This window comes from Melospiza melodia, chromosome 6 (genome assembly GCF_035770615.1).
Source record: "Melospiza melodia melodia isolate bMelMel2 chromosome 6, bMelMel2.pri, whole genome shotgun sequence".
In the NCBI taxonomy this organism is placed as follows: domain Eukaryota; kingdom Metazoa; phylum Chordata; class Aves; order Passeriformes; family Passerellidae; genus Melospiza; species Melospiza melodia.
In genome coordinates, this window is record NC_086199.1 from 49,501,363 (window position 1) to 49,527,198 (window position 25,836).

General features: G+C 43.4%; 2 protein-coding genes across 5 annotated transcripts in view; both read left to right on the forward strand.

Annotated features, from left to right (window-relative positions):
• The window catches only part of HIPK3 (homeodomain interacting protein kinase 3), a 69,192-nt gene extending 55,150 nt beyond the window's left edge, over positions 1–14,042 (forward strand). For 3 of the 4 annotated variants that reach the window (XM_063160569.1, XM_063160568.1, XM_063160567.1), the window contains exons 9-16: positions 1,499–1,620; positions 1,752–1,879; positions 1,985–2,146; positions 3,638–3,916; positions 6,112–6,252; positions 7,704–7,939; positions 8,211–8,338; positions 9,986–14,042. In XM_063160569.1, coding sequence (XP_063016639.1) covers positions 1,499–1,620; positions 1,752–1,879; positions 1,985–2,146; positions 3,638–3,916; positions 6,112–6,252; positions 7,704–7,939; positions 8,211–8,338; positions 9,986–10,462 — 1,673 coding nt within the window. In that variant the 3' untranslated portion in view covers positions 10,463–14,042. The remainder of the gene's footprint in view (positions 1–1,498; positions 1,621–1,751; positions 1,880–1,984; positions 2,147–3,637; positions 3,917–6,111; positions 6,253–7,703; positions 7,940–8,210; positions 8,339–9,985) is intronic. The other variant, XM_063160570.1, reaches the window with a different exon arrangement.
• Positions 14,043–18,574: 4,532 nt separating this feature from the next.
• Positions 18,575–25,836, forward strand: part of KIAA1549L (KIAA1549 like) — a 136,102-nt gene continuing 128,840 nt past the window's right edge. The window contains exon 1 of the mRNA XM_063159490.1: positions 18,575–18,755. Coding sequence (XP_063015560.1) covers positions 18,575–18,755 — 181 coding nt within the window. The remainder of the gene's footprint in view (positions 18,756–25,836) is intronic.

Here is a 25,836-nt window from a genome sequence, read left to right on the forward strand (position 1 = left end):
AAACAGCACAAGCAGATACTTTATCTGTATTTGTATACTGTATTCTTAATATGATGATAACTTTCCAAATTTAATTTCTGCTACAGCTGAAGTGGAGGGGATATATTGTTTTCATCACATAGGTGACGAGTTGCTGGCACAGATGAAAAGGGATATTAATGGTATCTGGCACTGCTTCAAAGTTTCCCAGCTTGGCTGCTCTGTGGAGTATCTGAAGTGCTAAAAGTCTCTACTTCTGTCAGAGTTAAGATGCTTCTCTTCTAGATGGCTGTGGGGAAAAAAATCAGTCAAGTGCATTTCAAAATAAAAAGCTTTGAAGTGCGTGGTTATAACCGAGTATTGTGTTATGACATGAGAGAATTACATCAGATGAAAACTTTCTTTCATCCTCTACTGTAAAGATTAAAAAAAACCCATCCCAATCACTTACAAACTTCAGTGTAGTAATTCCTTAGTAGTTACCTGTGAACACCCCTGCTTAATCTTTGAGTAAAGCACGAGGCATGAAGTGCAGTTAGAAGATGAGACCAGGGATATCTTTTTCTATTTCCTAGCCAGTATTTTCTTCAAGCATGGCTGTTCTGTTGCAGTGTCTGTTAAGAAAAATTCCTCTTTCATTATAGTTTGGCATTACTGTGTAAAAGAAATATTATTGTAGTAAACATTGCAACATTGCTATAGGTTTGTTAGTTTCCTGTAATGATAATGAAATTTATACAAGATATGAGATGCATCTTTTTTATATTGTGCTCTGGTGAGCAGTTTGCATTATATCTATTATATATTACATATAATATATTATATATATATAAATATATATTTTGTATGATGTATGATATGTGATAGATTATAGATTTATTACTTATTATAGATTATAGATTATTATATTATGGTTTACTATAGTTTGCATTATTTTGATGAAGAGAGGAAAAGGAGTATGGATTCTACTGCAAATATTTGATGAGGTAGACAGAAGATTTTACATTGTTTCCCTCCAAAGAGGTGGTAGCAAAGAGGGACATTATACATGTGGCATTGCCAGCTATAAAAGCTGAGAAGAATGTGTTTCAGCCTGCTGGAAATACAGAGCATGAGATGTGCAGGAATCCATTCTGAGAAGCTTTGAAATGCAGTTCTGCTTACTTTTGCCTGCTTCCCTTCAAAATCTTTTAATGTAGTTTGTGATAAGGAGTGAATGCTTAGCTCTGCAGAATTTTCTGCCAAAGTCATTCCTCCTTCTAGTAGTCTGTTTCCAGCTAGTAGCTATTGGCAGTTCTTTCTGGAAACTACAGCTCAAATATTTCTGCAGATAAGTTATGGCACAAAAATCTTTTAGGTGTTAATTTGTTTGGCTTGAAAGTCTAAATTATGGAATTAGATCATAAACACATTTTAAAAAAACAGTGAACTGTTTTAAAATTGTCCTCTATGTTTGCTCACAAAATACATGCAAGACTGCTGTTTGCCTAAAGCTTGTGTATGTTTTTCTCCCTGCCAGGAATTCCTACAAGCCACAGCAAACCCACCAGTTTCTCCCTGAGGGTGGATAATGCAGTCCCACTGGTGACCCAAGCCCACGCAATTCAGCCACTACAGATTCGAGCAGGAATCCTTTCTCAGGTTGGCCTGCTTTAAAGCAAAACTCTTCCTTACTGAATTAGTGAATGTTTTGATCTGCTCTGTGCTGAACTGCCAGCAGCAAGTGTAGCTGCAGTGAGTTGCCTGTGCCATAAAAGCTCTGTGCTCCCCAGCAGGCGTGGTCCAACCAGACGCAGCAGATCCTGGTTCCTGCATGGCAGCAGGTAGCACCAGTGGCAGCTCCACCAACATCTCTGCCCTCTGATCCTGTGGCTGGCCCACAGAGGCTTGGAGAATGGGGGTGAGTCCTGCTTTTGTGCCACACCTCAGTGGCTGGGATTTAACAAGGAGTGGGGCTGCTGGTGAGAAAGACCTGCAGTATGAACCTGCCTTTCCTTTTCCTCAGGAAGATGATTACCCAGGGCACCCACTACAGCTCAATGATACCACAGCCTCTTTTAACACATCAGATAACCTTGTCTGCCCCTCAGCCAATTAGTGTGGGCATTGCACACGTTGTCTGGCCTCAGCCTGCAGCTACCAAGAGGAACAAACTGTGCCAGAACAGGTCAGTAGAATATTTCTAAGACAATATATTCTGTGTTCACCAGCTGGGGGCTGTGTACAAATCACAAACAGGATGGGACTGCTGGGAATGTGCCTTGAACTGGTTTCTTTTCCAGCATCAGCCTCATTACATGGTTATGGCAATGAGAAGATACCAGCAGCTCACATCCCAGGCAGCAGACCAAGAACTTAATGCTACAACTTACTTTATAAGTTTTTTGACCAATCACACAAAGCAAAAGCACACTGAGAGTAGTTGCATCCAACCACTGTAAGCACACATATCTTTGGTTAAACAATGTTTGCTTATTTCAAATACACCACCTGCTAGTAAGCCTTAAAACACAATGCACAGAGGTCCCTTAATAAGCTTAGAACTTCCTAAAATCTCACTAGATAAACTTTTCTGCAGCTTAGGGAGTTATTCTAGACAAGTGTTAATACACAGACCATTGTTCTATTTGTCCTTACTCTTCTACTTCTTACATAATTTTTCTGCTGACCAATCTCATGGCTACTGCTTAGCTCTAATCACAGTTCTGCTGTCTCTGAGGCCTGCCTTTTGCAGCTTTCCCAAAACCCTCTGACTTTATGGATTCCCACACTTGTTACTGCTGTGGGGAAGGGAACAACTTGTATAATGATATCTTTTTTGGACACAATTCCTCTTAGTCAGTCTTTTGGGAAAATGTGTCCTTTCTCTTAAAGTTATTTTGGTGGTAGACTAGATCAAACAATACTTGCAATGCTAATTAGTTTTCATTATTTTTTGGTTAGTTTGTGCCTGTCATGGTGGAATGTTGTCTTTGCAGCCTTTGGGAAGGTATAAGAATGTCCTGAGGTAGCTCTAATGAGATATTCCTATGTTTACATGAAGGAGGATATATCAGGTTTAGACAACTAAAAATAAAGAGAGGCTGTATAACAGGGCTGCTGTGTGCCTTGCAGTCACCTTTCACTGATAGCCAAAAATACTTCAGCTGCTTGCTGAAGTGCCATGCAAAGTAATGGCAAAGGTGTGGCATGCTCCATGAGGAGGAAAGTGTGTGGGTTATGTGGGCAATGTCAGCAGTCCTGTATTAAGCAAGGGGTTCATCTGGAGGCTACCAGCTTTTGTTTTCAAGGAGAATCCTTGTACGAAATCCAGCTGGGTTTTGTTTGCTTGTTTTTCACCCACTTGGAATTTTCATCTGGTTTTACCTTCATAAGAACGTGGAGTTTTCAGTATACTGTATTCAATGTTGATGTCTTGGATATTACGTACTTTTTGTCTGAAACCATCCGTGCCAAGTATTTTTGCCTGTGTTTACTGTGTTTTTCTAAATTGGTGGTTTTCTGTGTTTTTCTAAATTGGTGATTTAGCCTACATTGCCTGCTATTTTTTTAAATTGGTGACTTAGCCTACGTTGCCTGCTTTGGTTTTGTTGAAAGCAGCCCAGTTTTCACAGGCTGAGATTCACTAAATGCCAAATTGTTGTTGTTTCCTCCTCAGGAGCAACATGCTACAAAACACCAACATCCAAAACTCAGCCTTTATCTCTCCAAAGATCCTCAACCTGAAGGCTGTCAAGAGGATAAGCTGTATAGAAGCACAGGACAATCTGAACTCGGAGGGGCAGCAGGCCTCTCTGAGGCTGGCCCCTGAGCCCCCTGTCCCCAGCAGCCCCCGGCAGGCGCTGTTCCTGGGCAGCTCCCCCAGCCCCGTCAGCGTCATCACCATCAGCAGCGACACCGACGAGGACGACGTGGCGCGGACGCACTCGCTGAGGGAGTGAGCATCACCTTGGCTTTTGTCAGGCTCGGCTTAGATACAGCTGTCCCAGCCATTTAGCTTTGCTGGTTTTCCAAATTCTGTGCTGTCCCAGCCATTTAGCTTTTCTGGTTTTCCCATTCTGTGCTGCTTTAGTGTGTGGGTCTGGGCTTCACATTCAGGGATGGTGAGCTCTGTGCACAGAGCAGGGAGACAAAACAATTCCTGCTCCAGCTGGGCACCAAGGACAAATGATCCCAATCTCAGCCCCAGAGCACAAACCCCGTGGGCTGCAGAGAGAAAAACAAGCAGGGTGGGAGTGCCTGGGCTAAAGCTGGAATGGGACAATGAACTGCAAGGTGCAAATGGAGCAGAACTGATCCCAGGGAGAGAGCCCGGGAGCGCTCGTGCATTTTGGGGCCATTTTGGGTCATCTTGGGTGCAGCCCTGGCTGGGCTCTGGTGCTGCCCAAGGTGGATCCATGGAGGAGATGCTTTGAATCAATCCCTGCTTGATTCTGTAGCTCTGTCCAGCCTCTGCTCTAGGGCAGCCTTCTCAAACCATCATTAGCACTGATGCCTTCAGGTTTAGATTTCATAATTTAGATTTTCATGAAATCTAAACCTGAAAGCATCAGTGCTAATGATGCTTTGTATTGCTTTAGTATGTAATTCTGAACTTCATATTCAATTCAGATTTTGTACTGCTTTAGTATGTAACTCTGAATTTCAAATAAAGTGTTAGTAAATTCTCCTCACAGTCTAGTTAGACAAAACAATCCTTTTCCAGCCCAAGGACACCATTGCAGCTTCAGGCCTAAAATGTGTAAAACAGCAGTTAATTGAGGAGAGGAAACTGGGAGGATGGGACTTCATTACCTTGGACAATGAACCCCAATATGGAAATGGACCAAAACTTATAAATAGTGTGAAAACTTGTGACTTGTAGTCCATCTAGGGGGTAGCCCTGGCCAGGCTCTTCTACTGCCCAGGTGTATCCCTTGAAGGCCTATTAATAAATCCCTACCTTATTCTTTAACTCTGTCTAGCCTCTGTCCCAGGTAGCCTCTCTAGGCATCAGCACAGCTAATGAATCTGAATTAAAAAAGGACAAACATTTTGCTCCTAATCAATTTTCAGCAGAAAGTTAACTCTGTAGCACTCTTACTGAAAGGGAATAGCACTGTCAAAAACCTACCACATTAATCTGTGTGTGTTATGCCTTTTCAAACCATAGTTTTTTAGAGCTTTTTTCATAATGCCATGCCCTATTTATTTCTTAAAGAACAGTATCTTTGCTGTATATACTTCATGTTACCGTTCTAGCAGTAGCACCCAGTAGATACTATTACATACCTGTGGGTAGAAAATACTTCTCTAACAGTGTGAAAAGGCGAGCCTTTGGCTGTATTGTCCTCCAGTAAAGTTTTCTTTCACAGAGCCATCACAGAAGCATGCAAGGCGTAAAAGTTTAATGTTTGTTTGACTTCCTCCTTACTTGTTATAATTCTGAGCTGGAGGAACATGTATTTTACATCTCAGCTTTGTCAAAAGTTTCAAGGCTCTGAACTGCTGTAGTAGAACATTTTTATCTACTTGTTTTATTATTGATTCAGTAAAAAAACCATTACCCATTTAGTAGGTTTCAAAACAGAACACTGTAAAGGTTTAAAACCTGGTTTGAATGTGAAAGAAAGAAGGAATTGGATGTTAGTTTAGATTTAAGGAGTCTTTTGTAATGATGGGCTGTGACGGTGTTCACACAGGTCTCAGGCTGAGGGGAGAGGTGAGGATCTGACTCCATGTTTCAGAAGGCTTGATTTATTATTTTATTATATATATTACATTAAAACTATACTAAAAGAATAGAAGAAAAAGTTTCATTAGAAGGCTGGCTAAGCTAAGAATAAAATAAGAAAAAATGATAACAAAGGCAGCTGTCTCGGACTCTCTCTGTCCAAGCCAGCTGGGCTGTGATTGGCCATTAATTACAAACAACCACATGAGACCAATCACAGATGGACCTGTTGCATCCCACAGCAGCAGATAATCATTGTTTACATTTTGTTCCTGAGGCTTCTCAGCTTCTCAGGAGGAAAATCCTAAGGAAAGGATTTTTCCTAAAAAGATGTCTGCGACAATGGGCCCTTTTTTATTGCACAGTTTTACCTAGGTGAGTGATGAACGTGTGTTTGCTGACTGTGTTTGTGTGTGCAGGTGTAAGGGGAGCCTGGAGTGTGAAGCCTGCCAGAACACCCTGAACATGGACCGTGTGTGCTCCTTGAGCAGCCCCGACAGCACGCTCAGCACCAGCTCCTCCGAGCACTCCAGCCCCTCTCCTTGCAAGAGATCCAACAGGTGAAAACTCAGTCTCCTTGCACCAGAAAGAAAGGTCTTGGTATACAGCAGGCCCAGCTGATACTAACAAATGCACAGGTTTTGTTATGTTGCCAGCTGGTGAGGGTAAATGATCTGTTTAAAAACTGATCTGCTGGCCTGCAGTTGCACAGCATAGACTGCTCTGTTCTTGTTCCTAACAGATCTGTCTTGCTGCAGTGCAAGCTTTCAGAATACTGAATAAATGGTGTTCACACAGAAAATATAAACATGTTGCATGCAACTTCCTTTGGAACAAAAATCTTCTAGAGTACCAGGATTAAATAAGCCTGAGTAGTATGTGACAGATTTGGTCACCATGTATTTTTTAATTTTTACAGCCTCTGGTTTTCCCATTGTGTATCTTGTAATCTTTTATGAAATTGGTGCCTTTTTTCTTCTACTAAAAGTAGAGCTCACTTAGGTGAACAGTGTTGCTGTGCTGTGAACAGCTTTTAAATGTTTTATCTTCACTGCCTCGTGTCTAGCTTGAGCCTTCAACAGTTTCATGGTGCAAAATGAATTCTAAGTAAGGTCCTAACGAAAAAAGTTTGTTTAGAATAATTAAAGATTCTATCAGAGCATGTATTGACAAGGAGGTGGAACTCTGAGTCTGTATCAGGTAGTCATTCTGGTTTGGTAGTTAACTCTGTCAGTCCTTTGGTATTCTTTAATATCAAAACATTCAAAAATTCAGGTAAGTTTTTATAAAGACCTGCTTGATTTTAGGGTATTTTCTTTGAATTGTAAGGAGCTGACCTGTAATTTACTTCCCCTTGCTAATTCACCTTTGTCAATAGCAGAGGAGTGTGTTGGATTCTGGTTTCAGTAGCATTCTACGAAGTCATATAATTAGCAACTCTAATCAAAAGTTAATGATATAGAAGTACAATTAATTGTTCAGTAGTTGTCACATTGTCACTGTTTGTTACTTGAAAAAACTACTCAGAATTACCTGATTCTGTTGGTTGAATCTTCAGGCTTTTGTGCTGGCCCTCATAGTGTCAAAGTATTCTTCACAAAAGGTTAATTTTCACGAGTGGTTTTATTTGTGATGTCTTGTTTTAAACAGCACGCAATAAGGACATGTTGCATGAGCTGTAAAATCACTAAAGGACTTGTCCTTGCATTTAGGCATTAGTGAATTCACTGCTGTTTCTTGTATGCTTAAAGTAAATCATGTATTCCATCAATTTTTAATATAAAGAAGTTATTTCTTTTCTTTGAGCCTTTCAAAATATGGGTAGGATGAGTTTGAATATACGTGCTTGTGTAATTACAGTGCATCATTTTTATCTACCTTTGAGCAATTTCTGTATATAATTTAACTTTAAATTATAGTAATTTCAATAGAAATTTAATGTGTTAATTTAAGAAAATGTACCTCTATCAAAATGTCTCTGCTTCATTGCAATACTTTTATTTTTTGACAGCATGTCAGATGATGAACAGGAAAGTGGATGTGATACAGTGGATGGTTCCCCAAGCTCAGACTCCTCAGGACACGACAGCCCCTTTGTGGAAAATGGCTTTGTAGACAATAACAATAAAAATAAGGAAGCAAGAGCCTCAGTTAACCCTGAAACCAAATCAACTGTTTGCACAGTAGTGGTACCACCCATGAGACTTGAAAACAGGTTACATCTTGAGGAACAGATGGTGAATACAGGTAAGTTAGTTCAGGTGTTTTTCTATGCCAGTAGATAAGAATAGAAGTTTCAGTATTTATTATATATATATATAATTTTTGATTTTGATCTACTCATGCAACTGCTAATGTGTAGTAACCACTCCTAAACAGTGCTGGGGTTTGACTTCAGTTGGTGTACTGTATTATTATTTCTCCCTGCATGCCTAAGCAAATGAAGCCTTATCTAACTGTTGCCAGAAGAGAATAGTGCCAACAAAAGCATAACATTGTTTATTTCTTCCCTTGGAAGATGCTCCGTGCCAGCCACTGAGGAAGGGTCGGTCCGTCCTGGGGAGAATAAACCAGTCTTGTGTGGTGGGGAGCCGTCAGCAGAAACTGGCATCAGCATTCCATCAGCACCATGGCAACTTCAGTCAGGTATGTGCACTCACGCCCAGCAAGCCCCAGACACTCCACAAGTTGAGTTCCAAACCGAGCGCTCGCAGTTTCAGTCGCTGTCTGTGGCAGCTGCAGGTTTTCAGCAGCTTGAGTAAAGAAGTGTTCAAATCTTGAAAAGTGGATTTCAACTTACTGGGCAAGTCATAAGTATCTTTTATTTTGGGTAATTTTCTTAACACAGCTGACTCTATTTTAAAAAAATGACAGAAAAGCCACACTGGGAAAATTGTCAGTGCTTGCACTATATCAAAACGCCAGACAAAAAGAAAAATATGTTGGCATTTATTATTCCTACATCCAAATGCTAAAATACTCGTAGTGTGCAGTTAAAATCTGCAGCTGTATGGCAGTGTTGTTCTGTCAGTAGTGTGCATGAAAATCTTTTAGTTTGAGTGTCCAGAGGTGAGATATAGCTCAGCAAACCCAACTATTTCTTACCTTTGCTGCCAGGTAATGAAGCTGGAGGGGAGATGAGACTGTGATTGTAGTTCCATCCAATGTTAGAAGATACCTAAAGCTAATTTAAAAGTTACTTTTATCATTGCCCAACAAGGCAGCAAATGTGTCTGCTGTGGCTGAGGACTGAAGCTGACACGTGACATCAAGCTTAAGCCCCTTTTAATTATCTTGGAGCTGTGGCTGCATTGAGCTTTTGGTTAGATAGCTGGAGGTACATTAATGTTAGAGCAGTACCTGTTTAAGTCTTACAGAGAAACTGTGAATATTGTCAGTTAAATGCTAAATGAAAGCATGCTATATGTGGATAAGAGGATTTAGCAATAATGAGTTGAATAGTTTAGATTGAAAGAAACATTTGGGTGGGTGACACAGTGTCCCCTTCTGCATGATTATGCGAAAGGATTGGTTTAATTAATTCTAAGCAAACCTTAATATGATCAACATGGTATTAATTTTTAATCTCTTCAGTGTCTGCAGCTCCTCAGCCTCTTGGCAGAAAGTGTAGAACGTTATTTTTCATTACAAAAATTTATGCTGATCCTTCCTTCTTTGGTAGATGCCCTGTGTAGTTTGAAATCTGCATCGTTTAATGGGTTTAATTGATTTTTAGTCTTTTCTCTTTATAACTGTTAATGATTGCCACATCTTCCTGTGATCATAGACCTAGACTTCTGTTTGCCTAGTTGTCTCAGATATTTTTCAATCCGTTTATTATTTTTCCTGCTCTCCTCTAAAATTTCTCTCCTATTTGTCCTCTTTGTGCCTCATTATGGTGCCCAAACTGAATGCAGCACTTCCAATTGATGCCAAGCCAGTGCTGAGTAGAGTGGAATAAGCACCTTGCTCATGTGATACATGGTATTTCTGTTAAAACAGCCCAGCATGGCATTTTATCCTTTTTTTTTTCCCCTTTGCAAGAGCATTAAAAATAACTTGTGTTCCGTTTTCCATCTCTTATTGTCTGTGCTGCTGCCTAAATAGCTAATGTCTCTTTTTTTTGTGCTGTCGAAGCATTAATAATCCCCGTCTCTATATTCCTCCCGATTTTAAGTTGACTAGTTTTAGTGCATTCTCCTCCATTTTTCCCCTCTCTGTGCTCCGTGGATCTCTAAGCCCTGCCTGTTTCTCTCTCTCTCTCTCTCTGTGTGTGTTTGTGTGTGTGGCCAGGTCCAGCACTTCTCCTCGGGGCCGCAGGAGTGGAACAACAGCAACTTCGCCCCGCGCCGCCCGCAGCAGCCCCAGCAGCAGCAGCAGCAGCAGCCTTTCCTGGTGGGCACCGTGGCCAGCCACGCCTTCTCCCTGCCCCAGGGCAGCCCCAGCCACCTGCCAGGCAGCTCCCACCTGGGTGGGCAGCCCGCCTTGCTGCCCTACGCCTCCCCGGCGCCCGTGGCGCACCTGCTGGCCTCGCCCTGCGCGTCGCGCGCGCTGCTGCAGCACCCACCCTACGGGCTGAGCCACGCTGGCAATGGCATCGTGCACCAGGTGCCCGTGGGCATCAACCCCCGCCTGCTGCCCTCGCCCAGCCTGCAGCAGACTCAGTACAAAGCCCTCTTCCCGCCCCACTCCTACGTGGCCGCCTCGCCCGCCGCCTACGCCGCCTTCCCGCTGAGCCCCAGCAAGCTCGGCCAGTACCCCTTCATGTGAGAGCTCGCCCCGTGCTCAGGAGCTCTGGCTGGAGAAGAAACGTGGTGTTTGTTACGTATTTAGCCATGGCACAACAGGAAAATTATTTTTTTGAATCATGTAGACTTGGGTGCAATTTAAACAACTCTGAGCTTTAAAAAAAAAAAAAAAACAAAAAAACAAAACAAAAAACAAACTCACTTTTAATGTGTTTTGCACATTTGGTATAACTTGTCTTTGGTCATGTTATCTTCTTATATAGTAACTTTAGACAGGTGACTTATGGGAGCAGAAATCTGGTTTTGCTCCTGCTATTTTTTATAAAATTGCCTTCTAACTAGTGCAAGACACGTCTACATTTGGGAAGCCATTCAGTGTACAGAACTAGAGCAACAGATGCACATGTGTCAGCAGTACAGGTGTGGAAGTAAACTCGTTTGTGTTGCGTATCTTGGTGTTTAAATGTTGAGTCACTTATCTAAAAGTTGAGCTGTTGTTCTTCACATTGCATGTGTCTTTTGCATGGGCAAAGAAAAGGCCTAGACATTGCTCTTAAATGTTGTTGTCCTAATAATCTCAGCTGCATTGTAAACTGTTCCCACACATAGTGCCTTAAATATTTGAGGTTGTTAATGTTATTACTTATATATAAATGTTGAGGACTGCAGCACTTAAAAATTCAGATCTGCTGATTTTTTGATAGCGTAATGCTCATTTTGGGTTTTGTGTGGTATTATTTTAGTATTGGGTGTATTTTCCTGATTGAGAAGGCAGCATGTTTTGCTGTAGCTGAATTTTGCTGTCTTTTTTTTCCCCCCAGAATGATCTAGCTTCAGGACAGGACTTTAGTAGTGCTTAAGGAAAGTTGATTCAGTAGCTATTGAGTAGAAACATGCAAGACAGTATTTCATACTGGTAAATGGAACTGCAATACGACCTAAGTAGTTTATTTTAAAAGTGTTTGTCTAATTGGACATAATAAAATGTTTAGAGGTGAGGTAGGCATGACTGACTAGCTAATGAAAGGAGAAGCCAAGTGCTCGTTGATCCATGATGTGGTTTCATCTTAGCTTGAGCAAACCATGCAGTATTTAATAACTAGTAGCAGAATATTTACTGTTGAAGCTTGAAAAAGATGTGAGTTCTTTGTGTGCAATCTTTCATTTATGCATGGGAGAGATTTTAGTCTTTTTACATTAATAGTATTTGTTTTAGCCTATTGTGGGTGTTTGCTTATTTAATACATTCCGTCAGGGACGTAAATTACATGCTTTTTGCATTATTATTTTTTTTTTCTCTCCTTAGGAAGTGTGTCTTTTCGTTTTTTGTTTTGTTCAAATGAAGTTGCTTTTGCAGCACCAAAGACTTAATCATCCATTTCCTATAAAAGGTAGCTACTTTTTCATAGACCTCAAGTATACTGTAGTGTAGAGATGGGATTTATGGAAGGTATTAAGCTGAGGCTGTGTTTTAGCTTATGGGCAAGTAATAAATTGTATCATTTATCTTGAATGTATCATAGATAAGCTGCTATATAATGATTGCCACTTCAGATAGCTGTGAAATTAGGTGATTAACTAGTTCTTTCTTAGCCTTCTAATTTCTGTACAAGTCTAATTACATGAAATAGAAGCTGGGGTTTGGGTTTGGTTTATTTTATTTTTTTTTTTTAATTTTTGTTTTGTTTTCATGTTTGAAGTGTCGTAACTACTATACTGTAAATGATGGAAGATGATTGCATATGTTTTTTTGGGGTGTGTTATTTGCATCAGTATTTTATCTCCATTAACTTTGAGCTCATCACTGCATATAAGTGGATGTATTAATGTAACTTAATTTTTTTATGTTTTCATATTGGCATTGTGTAGACACTTAAGAAGCTGCATCTTGCAGGCTTGACTTAACTTTTTTTAAAACAAAATCTGGAATACAATCCTTGCAATGTTGACTGGAATAAGAGTGCAAAGCATTTGAGTTTAACTCTGTCAATAAGCTAATAACTGGTGATCTTTTTCTTTACTCCACTAACACAAGCAGTGTTTTATTTAATGAATGTCTGAATGAAATAAATGTGCCTACACTTGATTTATTTTTTAAGTAATAACTGAAAGACAACAGTATTAGAACAAAAAAAAAAGAGAGAAAATACCAGCAGTACATTTTTAATCACACTGAAAATTAAGAAACGTAATTTTTCCCAAAACTTTCAATGTTTTTAGTAATCAACTCTATGCATTTTGTACAAGTGTGTGTGTGTGTATATAAAGTATACATTAGCAACTTAGGAGTATCCTGATGAATTTGAAATCTTACCAACCCGTATGTAAAGCCTAAACATGGGGAGTCAAATTGGATGTCCACCTTTACCACTTCAAACTCGTGCTGTTTTTCTGTTCACTCCCTTTTTTTTGGTGCTCACTCCATTGCAGGCAATGGACACACCAAGAACCACCAATGCAAGCAGAGCACATTGATTTTTGTATCCTGGTAACAAAAACCAAACAAACAACAAAAAAACCCTGCTCTCTTTTTTTTTTTTTTTTTTTTCCTGGGGCCATGGGGATCATCATGGGTCTGATGTATTTTCTGTCCTTTCTTTTTACTGTGCTTGAGGTTTGGAGCTGACGTGCTTGTTGAATTGACACGGTTCTCTGTGTATCACCCCCACAGTGTCCTGCCCTCTGCAGGGAAGGGTTGCTGGAAATGCTCCCCCAAATTAGATCTGCTGCTCTTTCTTTGTATTGTAATCTTAGAAATGTCTGCATTTCAAAGAATGAAATATTTGGGATCCTGTCACAGCTTAAATTCAACACCCCAGGTGACTTTCCCCCCTCCTCCCGCAATGTACTCTGAGAGAACAGACTCTTGTCACTGCAAGTGTCTGGGGCCCATCTGCAGAAAAATAAAAGCTTTCAGGGTGAGGGCCTTTTCTGTGAAAAAAGTCATCCTCTGAGAAGCATTTTTACACAATACCGTTTTAATGCCTTTTTTAAATAAAACACTGCATGACTATGGAATTGCATATCTGCATATTACTTTAATTTGCAAGGTTTTATATGATGAATTTCTTGTGTTCAGTTTTTAACTTCAGGGTGTTTTATTGGTCAAATATGCTACTGTATTAACTCCTCTTTTTTTGTTTTGTTTTAATTTTTAAATTTTCTGTTTTTACTGCTAATTAACGTGGTTTGTGTTAAGTAAAAGTTAAATCACACTGCAAGCTGTAGGAAGACTTGTTCTAGAAACACCCAGTGATAGAGACTTGATTAATGAGGTTGAACTGTTACTGTTTAACAATTTGTAGACTTGTGGCTTTTTTTTTTGCTTTGGATTTCTCTGCTACACTAGTTGGCCATGTAGCAATTGCACTGTGCAATATTACAATATGAGGACTGGGAAAATTTTTTATGGATGTAATGTCTCTTACAGTTTGCGATAGTATTTCTTTCTAGTTCTCAGTGATTTAAATGTGACCAAGCCTTCTGTACTTTGTCACAAAAAGCGGGTTTTCCAGGTGACTATTTTGGTGAGTGTCAAAATAAGAATTTATGGTGTATTACTGTCAAGATTCACTTTGAATTAAAATATATATTGCAGCAGATGACTTGTGGTGGCTTTTATTTTGTTGCTGTGTTACACGAAGGCAAAGATGATGAAAATTCATCGAGAGGGCTCTAAAATTCTGACGTGATCATTCAACTGAGCTTCTTTTTGAAATTTTAAATTGTATTAGCTTGCTTCAGAGGGTCTTGAGAATCCGTCTTCAGTGCAGCCACACCTCGAAGGCTCTTTGTTCTGGATGTCCTACTTTGACAGGCTCAGAGGAAGGTGATGTGGCCCAGATAGCAGCAGACACCTCGCTGCTGCTGAGCTTTGTGCCAAGCTGGTGGCAGCTGCTGCTGCTGCCACAGATTGGCCCCACGCGGTCAGTGCCTCCAGATGGCCACCTGCTATGGACCAGACATCCATGGAAGGCACATTTGGCCCTACTCTTGTCAGCCAAATGTGCTCACTCTGCCCTGGGGGTGCAGTGCTTCCTAAACCTCGTGGTTGGGTGGGGGTTTCTGTGCGTGGCACTGTCATGCAGACATCTTTTATGAAAAATCCTTTCCTTAGGATTTTTCCTCCTGAGAAGCTGAGAGGCCTCAGGGACAAAATGTAAATTTACAAAATGTAAACATTGATTATCTGCTGCTGTGGAATGCAACAGATGCATCTGTGATTGGCTCATTTTGGATGTTTCTAATTAATGGTCAATCACAGTCAGCTGGCTCGGACTCTCTGTCTGAGACAGAAGCTTTGTTATCATTCTTTTCTATTCTTAGCCAGCCTTCTGATGAAACCTTTTCTTCTATTCTTTTAGTATAGTCTTAATAAAATATTCATCATAAAATAACAAATTAAGCTTTCTGAAGCATGAAGTCAGATCTTCATCTCTTACTTCATCTAAGAGCCCCTGTGAACAGCGTCACAGCACTGTGTTTTAGGGTCAGTCAGAAATGAAATGTGAAAGGCTGAAATGACAGTGCAGTGTATTTTTGATGTCAGAATAGTTCAGAGTTGACAGAATGCTAAATGTAAGAATCAGATGAGATTTGCTAAGATGTGATGAGGACCAGATCCTGCTTATGTGGATCTGTCAGTGTCTGCAAAGCTTTTCCTGCAGCTCTGTGCCTCAGGTGATGTGTAAACGCCTCTGTCCAAATTCTGCAGACACCTGTGGCTTCAAAACCTGCTTCCTTTCCCTTCTTTACAGCTAGCCTCGTGTACTGTTGACTTTTAAATGCATGTTGGTGTCTAGATCCCACTTTTCCCATAGCAGACAGGGCCTCTGGCTCGGTGCGTTTCACGCTCTCACTTCTGGCAATGTCTAACGAAGAAGGAAAGGCAGCCTGAGCCTTTCAAAGTGAATTCTCTGCCTGTGAAGTCCTTTCTGTTCTTGCTTTCTGTTAGTAATGATGTCCAACTTTCCCCTGTGTTCTTTCCCATCCTGTGCACAGGGAGTTAGGTGTAAGTCACCTTCCTCTTTAACTGTCTTCAGGATGACAAACACTGCTTTGAAATTGGGTATTTTCCCTGTCACTAAATGCAAAGTACATGTTTGTACTGCAGTGAAGATGGCAAATTCATTCAAGGAAAACCTTCCAGAGTCAATGGGGCTGTCACATGCAGGACTGAGAGGTTCAGTGAATGAGCCTGGCTTTTCAGCTGGGCAGGTGGAGTCACACTCAGCCCTGCAGCTCATGCACACTGTCAGGCTCCTGCAGGGGGCTGAGGCAGCACAAGTGGGAGTTTTGGGGGGGCTGTGGGCAGTGCTGCTCCCCACTGGAGAGGGAAAGGTTCATCAGGTGCTGTGTGAGCAGGGCAGAGCTCTGGGAGCACCAGAAAAAGGCTGCAGCCCCTCCTGCCTCTCCTGCCCTGCTGTGCAGGAAGGCTCATTAAGTCATGGGGAAGGTTTGAGGGTGATTAATGTTAATTAGGTCTTCCTGCCTCCCACCTGTAGGAAGGAAGTTGCATTTTCTCTCTCGGGAGAGGTGGGTTTGTGCTCTAAGCAGGTTCAGATAATTCTATCTGCCCTTGTCGTGGGGAACAGCACTGAGTATGTTTTGTTAGAATAATAAAGCTTTATGCTGAGGGGATGAAGTGCACATTTGGATGGATTCTTCTCCTTAGACCCTGAAATGGCAGGGTGGGAGCATCTTGGCAGAGGTGCCTGGAGGCTGGACTCCGTTCTGTGCTTGAGTTTTCATTTTTTCATTTTCAAGTGTCACTGCCTGGCCACAGTCACTTCTCATCCATGAACGAAATCCTCGTCTTATGGGATCCCTCATAAGAAGAAGCAAGATTTGGGATGCTTGCAGTAGGTCTAGTGCAAGCAATGCAATTTTGGATCTGGAAAAAAAAAAAAAACCCAAAGAGGATTAGAAAAGTTAAATTTAGGAAGTAGGTAATTACAGTTTGGTAAAACCCCAGTGTTTTTTCACTAGCTGTGTAAGATCCATTCCTCATTCTGGAAAATACACATTTTTAAAATCCTTTGAAATAACTCAATCTGCTACTTGTATTTTCTACATAATACATGCACACACACCCTGTAATGGAAAATGAAGAGAAAACCATAATGCTTGAGAGCTAGACTGAAAAAAGTACTGTGAAAATTAACTTATTGATGGCTCTATTACAAAGTCGAGTTCTGTCAAAACCTAGAAAAATAGGAGAACGATGAAATGAGGTTTGTGCCAGCAGAGGGCCCCGCACTAAACGTGCTGGCCCTGGATTGAGCAGAGTGATGAGCAAGCTCCATTTCACTATAATAATAATAATCACAAACTGCCATCTTTGCTCCGGATAATCGCTGGCACTCATCAAGGAGAAGCTAATTTTGCACGGAATGAATTAGTGATTTGGGGGGGAAAAGCAAAGCGGTGGAAATGGGACAGCATAATTGCTTTGGTGACACCAGTCAGATAAATGTGTAATTATGGGTTGTCAGGGCTGTGGATGCTGCCAGCGCCTGGGTACCCGGGTGTCAAGCTGTGGCTGGCCCATGCTGAGGTTTGCTCGCCCTCAAACCTGACTTCTAAGAATTTCTCAGCACGACAACTTCCATCAGAGCAGAGTTCCTGGGAGGCTGGGGCGGCTTTCCTGCGTGTAAGCAAATGCTGCAGCCTGTCAGGAGCAGCTCTGGGGCTCCTGGAGCGGTGCCCCAAAGCCGCCCTTGCGCTGCTCCTCCTCCCACCATCACCCAGAAGCAGGCGCGGGCTGGGACCGTGAAAGAGTTCATGGATGCAGTTCAGCAAAGAGACGATGCCAGGATAAGGAATTCCCGCTGCTTCTGCTGCAAACAGGACTTGGAGAAAACGCTAAATGGAGTGCCGGGTGTGACCGTGCCCTCTGCTGTCCAGAGCACATCCCGTGCGCTTCGTGTTGTACCCTAAAGCAAAACAGTGGGGATCCTCTCTGTCCTGGAGCTTCCCTGCGAGCCTGGGTGTCTGAACCCCATCCCGGCCAGGCAGGGAGCGATGGAGCGATCAGAGAAAAGCTCTCCTGTGTTTGTGCACAGCGGCTGGCTGAGCACGCAGCTGCCACTTTGGTCACCTCCTGCGCTACCCTCGAGCTCCTTTATCCCCAGAGCTGCTGCTGCACTCGCAGAAAGGCTGCCAGGGATGCTCGGGCTGCTTTGCCGGGAGGAGGTGCTGGCTGCTGTGCCTGCGATAACGAGGGACATCTTTGGAGATGTCCCGGCCCGGCCACTCCCAGCTCGGGACATCAGCGAGCACAGAGTCACTTCCAGCCTGGCCGTGTCGCAGCACCGCCGCTTGCACCCAAAGGTGGTGCGGAGCACACGGGAAGGTGGCACATCCCGAAAGCCACTGTCGGCTGGGCACGGGCCGGGATAACGAGTGACACATCCCGAAAGCCACTGTCAGCCGGGCACGGGCCGGGACCTAGTGACACATCCCCGAGAGACGAGCACGGGCCGGGATCGAGTGACACATCCCCGGGACCCAGAGACACATCCCCAGGACCGAGTGACCCATCCCCGGCTGCCGGTATCGGCCGGGCACGGGCCAGGACCCAGTGCCCCATCCCGGGACCGAGTGACACATCCCCAGGACCCAGTGCCCCATCTGCGGGACACTATGCCCCATCCCTAGGACCCAGTGCCTCATCCCCGAACCCAGTACCCCATCCCGGCACCCAGTGCCCCATCCCGGGACCCAGTGCCCCATCCCGGTACCGAGTGCCCCATCCCGGGACCCAGTGCCCCATCCCCGGGACCCAGTGCCTCATCCCCGGGAGCCGCTCCCCGCTCCTTGGCCCCGGGGGCTGCGGAGGGCTCCCCGCGGGCGGCCCCGGCAGCGCCGCCCCCTCTCCCGCCTCCCCACGCTCGGAGGGCGGGGAGCGGGGCCGGCGCTAGAGCCCTTTGTGGGTGTCGGGCTGGCTGGGCGGGTGCAGCTCGGTTCCCCAGCAGCCGGGCCGGGCGGCGCTGGGCGGGCAGAGCCCCGCGGGCGGCATGCGGGGCCCCCGCTCCGCCCCCTCGGCCGCCGCCCGCCTGCGGAGCCGCCGCTCCAGAGCCCGGCCGGCCATGGGCAGCGCTGCCCGCTGAGCGCGGCCGTGCCAGGCGCGGGGATGCGGCGGGCGGCAGCGCCCGGCCCAGCGCCCCCGCGCAGCGCCCGGCCCGCGGGACGAGCAGCAGCGGCAGCAGCAGCAGGAGGAGGAGGAGGAGGAGGAGGAGGAGGAGCGGGCCCGGCCGTGCTGCTGCTCCTGGCCCTGAGCGCGGCCGGACCGCCGAGCGCCCGCGCCCAGCCCGGTAAGCAGCGGCAGCGGCAGCGGCAGCAGCGGCAGCGGCGCGGGAGATGCGCGGGAGATGCTCCGAGCAGCAGCGCCCGCACCGGGAGCCAGCCCAGCCCGTGCCGGAGGGATGCGGGAGAAGGCGAAGCGTGCCCGGTACCGCCTGCTCTTTGTCTGCCGCATCCCGTTCCTAGCGAGGCGCTCTGTGCGCCGGGGATGCTGCTCGGGGTTTGCGCCTTTCCCCGAGACAGCCAGCGCTGCCTGGCGCATTCCCGATGGGACGGGATCCTCGCTCCTTGCACGGGCAGAGGCTTTTGTTAAATCGATTCTGGTGGTTCTCTGTGTGTGTGTGAGGGGAGGAGGGGGAGATAAGGAGGGGTTAGCAGAGGGCAAGCTGTGCTGAGATCTGAGCGAAAATCTCAAATGCAGCTGAAAGAAAGCTCCGACAATTTCTGGGTTATTTTTTTTCCCGTTTCTCTGGACTTTGTGAGCCGGGCAGTGTCCTGTGCTCTCCAGACTTCTCGGTGATCTCGATGCAGAAATGGTTACTGTTGCTGGCAGTTATTGTATGTGCCAGATCGAGATGCCAAATATAATCCCGAGGCTATGCTAAAAGAGGCTAAAATTGATATAGGGCTAGATTATTCCAATGGTTTAAGAAAGGGCTAGGTGTGTGAGTCCACATTTGGAAGCTGTTAACAGGAATGTTCAGTAATTGTATGCCGTTGGTGTCAGTTTTACAGCCATAACATAATAAGGTTTGTCATCTGCAGGTTGTAGGTTGGTGGAACAGTGCCTCTCTCTGCATTACTTGTGCTGGGCATGTAAATGCCACAGTCTGATTTACCTCTGTGACACAATGATCAGATCAATGGCTGATTTTTTACCTTTGCTTGTCAAATCAGTCTGGATTTCTCAGGATCTCTCGCACCACACCTGAGTTATGAGATGTGCTCCTTCCCTTGGAGGCAGCCAGGCTTTCAGAGCTGAGGTGTTTCTGACAATGCAACAAGACACCTCTCCACACTCCAGGATAAGATTCAGGAGCAGGATTAAATAATATTAATTAATATTAATAATATTCTGTTTCTTCCTTTCTGGTCTGCATGTATTTATGGCACAGCCATGATCTCATTTGTAAGTGAAAAAAACTCTGTATTTGTAGGTATTTCATAGCCAAACAGCTTGGAAAAGAGAAAAAGGGGTGAGAAGCAACAACAGCACCAAGCCAAAGTGCATCATCACAGTGTACACAGACCACACAGTGGAAAATACTGTCACTGATAGGCTTTGCTTGGGAATTTCAGATTATTGGGTAGTTACACTGAGATACTAAACATAATTTGTTATATTTGATGGCTTTGAGCTTTGCAGCTGAAATTGCAAATAAAACTTTACTATTCCTGTGCTGTGTTGATCACTAGATATGGTTGCTGAGCTGCATTAATTGGATGTCAATTAACCTTGAAAGCTCTGCCTTCCAGAGCACATGCAGTGCTGCCTCCCGTTGAAGTCAGGAGCAAAATGTGGTAGAGCCAAATTTTCAGTCAAGAATGTAATTTGTGCCTAGGAATGTTTATAAAGAGCAGCCCAGGCCTGGATTTCTTTTAAGCAAAAGTGGTTTTACTCATTTTGGTCATGACTACAGGAATGTGTGTGATTGATAGAGCTGATCTACTGCCATGGGGTCCAAGTGGTGATGGAGGATGCAGCAAACACTGGGAGCAGCACTTGTCATGCACCATTTCTACTCCAGCTTCCTTGCCTCTTCTACTTCTACTTCCCTTGCCTCTCTGGGTGAATTCTGTCTGTACAGATGCACACACTCGTGGGTAAATGCTCCAGTCTTCTTTTGGGTTTGTGTGCGGCATTGCAGCGTGTGAAGACAAAGCAGGGGACCAGGAGCATGGAGGGGAAAACCTGTTTGGTGCTGCTGCTGCTTCAGGAGACAACTCAAATTTTTCCTGATCTCTGAGATCAACCATATTTCCTTGGACTTTAACAAAAAATTTAACACAAAGGGCAACAATCTCCTCGAAGAGAGATCCTGGCAGGATGAGCATTCAGTTTCTAGCTGTTGGGCTCAAAGACATTAGTTATCTCTGTATGAGGGGGGGCTCAGTGCCCTGGGACACTTTCACCATGGACTACAGAGTGATTAGGTTTCAGAAATCAGATGAGGAGTTTTATTTGTAGTTTTGCAGGTATTTCATGCTCCTTTAGCTGGGTGCATGCCGTACTGCCCAGTGACATGCAGAGTTAATAATAATTTCCACAGTGTGTCAGGACCCCAGGACCACTGCTTGAGTTCAGGTTGAAAACAAGGTTACATTGCCCACCATAAATCAGGATTACAGAATGGCCAGGGCAAAAATGAGGTCAAACTGAACATAATCTGTCAAGAAAGAAAAAAGGTAAAGCACCAGAAATGGAGGTAGGGAATCTGAGGGTTTGGGCTGACTCCAACCAGTGACCAAGAGCCATTTTCCCTGGGAGAAGAAGAAGAAGAAGGGCACAGGTTGGAATGGCAGCTGTTGAAAGCTGATCTGGTGTTGCTGGAGCATCTCTCAGCCAGTGTCACCATGGTTTGGGTAAAGCAGAGGGAAAGGCACATTGCTCATGCTTGTGCTGCTCGTGAGATTGATCAGCTAATCAGAGGCACTGCAGTGGGGGGCCCGTGGAAATAAAGTTTTCAGAAACAATAAACCAAACCTTTTACATTTTGAATCACCCTTTCTGCTTGCTCGTGGAGGCTGCTTGAGTGATAAACTTGTCAGGGAAAGGTCCATTTCCCCCTGTGCTGGCTGAGCACCAGCACAGCGAGATCTCACCTTAATTAACAATGATTTCACAAACAATAAGGACACCTCCAGCGCCAGGGCTGCTTCTCCCTGCTGGAGCTGTGATTGAACAACTCACAGAGTGCTCTGTGCCAGCTGCTGAATTGCCAGAGCCACCTCCCACAGGCCACAGCTCCCGATGGATGGCAGCTCCTGAAACTGCCCAAAACCCACCAGAATTGGTGCATCTGGGAGTGCATGGGCTGCTGTCCTCACTGCCCAAGGGCTGTGAGCACATGGGGCACCAGTCCTTCTCTAGATCCAGCTCTGTGGAAAGGGAGAAGGACACAGGAGAAGGATGAGGACACAGGAAAAGGATGAACACATAGGAGAAGGATAAGGACTCAGGAAAAGGACGAGGACATGGAAAAAGGATGAATACATAGGAAAAGGATGAGGACACAGGAAAAGGATAAGGACATGGGAAAAGGATGAGTACACAGGAAAAGGATGAGGACATGGGAAAAGGATGAGGACACGGGAAAAGGACGAGGACATGGAAAAAGGATGAGGACACGGGAAAAGGATGAGGACACAGGAAAAGGATGAGGACACGGGAAAAGGATGAGGATATGGGAAAAGGATGAGGACATGGGAAAAGGATGAGGACACGGAAAAGGATGAGGACCTGGGAAAGGGATGAGGACACAGGAAAAGGATGAACACATAGGTGAAGGACGAGGACATAGGAAAAGGACGAGGACATAGGAAAAGGATGAGGACATAGGAAAAGGATGAGGACACAGGAAAAGGATGAGGTCAGAGGAAAAGGATAAGGACACAGGAAAAGGATGAACACACAGGAGAAGGATGAGGACACAGGAAAAGGATGAGGACAGAGGAAAAGGCACCCTCCATCTCCTGTGGTCCCTCTCCACAGTTCCCAGTCCAGCATTTTGCAAGATCAGTAGTCTCAGACTGGTCATGTTGCTCTTTCAATGTTCTGATCACTCCAAGAGAGCAAAATGCGTGCAGACACCTCGGTTGCCCTGTGAAAGAGCAGTGAAAAGCCCCAGTTCTGCCTCATTTTAGTCAAATCATCAGGGATCTGCAGCAAGGGCTGGAAATGGGCTGCCAGGGGCACTCAGGAAGGTGCCTCTTTGGCAGGATTTGAGGTTTTCATGGATGTGCTTGGCACAGACCCTCCAGCCATGAGTTACTCTCTGCCACTGCATTCCTGGATCTGAGCTGATGATGAATAATTAGCTGACAGTAAATAACTCTATCCATACAGCCAGAGAATGTTCTAAATTCATACACACTGAAACCCTTCTGATGAAGCTCCATAGATGTTTCCTGATGTTCTCCATAGATGAAGACAAGCAAGTAGCTCAGAGTAGATGGAAGGGTGTCCATGTTTTTCCTGTAGGGAATGCTGACTGGCTCTTTATGGTAAAGGGACTTTAAAATCCTATTTTCTGATGTGTTAACTTGCCCAGGAGTGTATTGCATGTTCCTAGTCTTCACTGGGCTGTTTTTTTAAAACATTTCACACTTGCTTGAGGTCAGGCCAATGAACAAGAGGAAGGGGACTGTGAATAATTTTCTGTTTATGGTATTTTCTTAGTCGTGTGGGAAAGGTTGTTTCTGCTGCTGGTAAATATCGGGAGTGTTTGCAGATTAATTTCATTCAATGTCCAAACATGTCAACATTTCATTAAAAAAAGAAATAAGGATTTTGGTGGTTATTTACTGTTCTCACTCCATTCTGCTGAGTCTAATGGAGGAGCTGCTGTGCTTTCTGAACTGGCCTGCCTTTTACTGCTAAGCCAGCAAGGTGGGATAGCACTGAGGGGCTTTGCACAGAGCATTTCTCAGCTCAAACAGCACACAGGAAAACTCCCAGTGAGGGTATTTAATAGGTATTAACTAGATATTAATCTAGAATATATAATATATATGATATATCTAGAATATATACCTAGTTATATATTCTAGATATATAATCAAGAATATATAACTAGATATATAATATATTATATATCTAGTTATATAATCTAGATATTAATCTAGAATATATATTTAATATATATATATGTCTAGAATATATATCTAGTTATATATTCTAGATATATAATCTAGAATACATAACTAGATATTATATAATATATAATATATAATTAATATATATTAACTAGATATTAATCTAGAATATATGATTAATCTAGAATAATAATATCTAGAATATATTAATTAGATATTAATATACAATATACATAATATAATATATAATATATTTAATTATATATATTATTCTAGATATAGTATAGAATAATATATAAAATTAATTATATAATATTATATATTATATATTATATATTATATATTGCATTTATATTATATGATGTTATATTATATTATATATTAACTAGATATATAATTAATTATATAATATATAGTTCTACATTTTAATGTAGTATTATATAATGTATAATTAATATGAATAATATATTTAAATCGTGATTACTTTTTGGAGATATATACAGCACATATAGCAAAATGTAACACACATTTCTACTTGATCTGGAGGTTAAATCAGAAGAAATACTTTTCTGCATTCTGAGAGCAGAAAGAAAAAAGGAAAAATGAAAGAGGAAAACAATAAAACCTCAGACTCATAAGACAGTGCCCTTTCCATGATTTCTCCACGGTGCTTTGCTGTGGAGTGAGAAACTGTCCACAACACCTTGTCTGTCATTTTATCACCTGTTAGCAACCTTTTTAGGGAACTGATCCTCTCTGAATGGGAGGAGTAGGTGAGGTGGGAGAAATGGCAGCAAACTCAGGGTAGGGCTGTAAACACCCAGCCCCAGTCTGGGCCGACAATTTTCAGGTGTTATCCTCAGGTGTGGTGCATCAGCAGGGGAGCACCTGCAGCTCATCTTCTGAAATTTCTCCTGAATTGCCCTCATGTGCCTGCATTTTCCTTGTAATGGCTGGAAAGGGGTTTTGGCTGCTCTCTGGGAAAGCCTTTTTGCTGAGACACCCTCTGGGCTGTGCTTTCCTCGGTGCTCCTGCAGATGGGTGAAAGGGTGAAAACCTTCCTGGAGGGAGCTGCTGTGAGTTGCCACCCATCTGTAATCCCAGGTAATAATAATACACATAAATAATAATAAAAACAAGCAGCAGAGGTGTCCTGCACCACTCTGCAGCCCAGGGATATGATGGTCTCACTGCAGTGTCTGCAGCTGGAAAGGTGTGAGGAGGCTTTGAGGAAATTGGTGCCCTGCCTTTGAGAGGTATGGATTCTGTAAATTAAACCTGGTGGCATTCCTAGCTGGGCCAACACGAGATTGGTGCACAAATGCACATCATTCACAAGGCTGAGAGACTGATTTTTAAGTGTTACCAAGACAAGAAAAAGGCTAAATGCATGGAAATTAAAATGTCAAAGAAAACCACCCCAGGTTCCAAAGGAATGGGAAACAAATACGTGTTGGTTTTCTGTGCTGTTTCTCATACAATGAAGTAACTGACACCAGCATGATATTTTGGCAACTGATGTAAAAATGGTAAGAAAAGAGTTGGAATATGGAAGTTTGCCTGAGGAAGCAGTTTCTTACCAGATAGTTGCTCTTTGTTTTGAAAATAATGAAAATTATTTCACTTATGTGGTGTTCTTTGTCACTCAAGTTCTGAAAAAGTGATTTAAAGGAAACCATTACAGACTTGATGAGTTCTTCTTTTGTGTAGCTTTCTTTTAATCTGATGAGTAGCTTTGGCAGATGAATGTGTCAGTAGTGAAAAATTGGATTTTTGTAGGGGTCGTGGCTAATCAGGACAGTTTTCTGTCATTGTCTTTGATGAGAAATTTTAGGGGTAGTTTTCAAAACTCTTGAAACAGATGGTTTTGGTTAAATTTAGCATTTTCTGGTCTGGCCTTCCACAATATTGTGACTTTAAAGTACTTCTGTGATCCTGTGGTCTTGGCTGAATGTTTTTAGGACTGCTGCAGGTTTGATTGTTGTAGCTGTCCAGTATTCTCTGACAGGTTTGTCTGAATCTTCTGGTGCTCACCAGTTCTGAAAGTTCTCAAACCCTGATGTGTGGTTTTCTTTGTTTATTTGGTCGGTTTCATTGGGGTTTAAATTTTTTTTTCCTGGTTTTTTTTTTTTTTTTTTTTTTTTTCTGGGTGTAGCTGCTGAATTAAATACACATAAAATTAGACTTGAAAAAATCTTGTGTGCTGTTGGCTGTCAGTCCAGAAACAGCCAAGAGCTCTCATAGTGGATACAACAGGGATGTTTTCAAAGCTCCAGC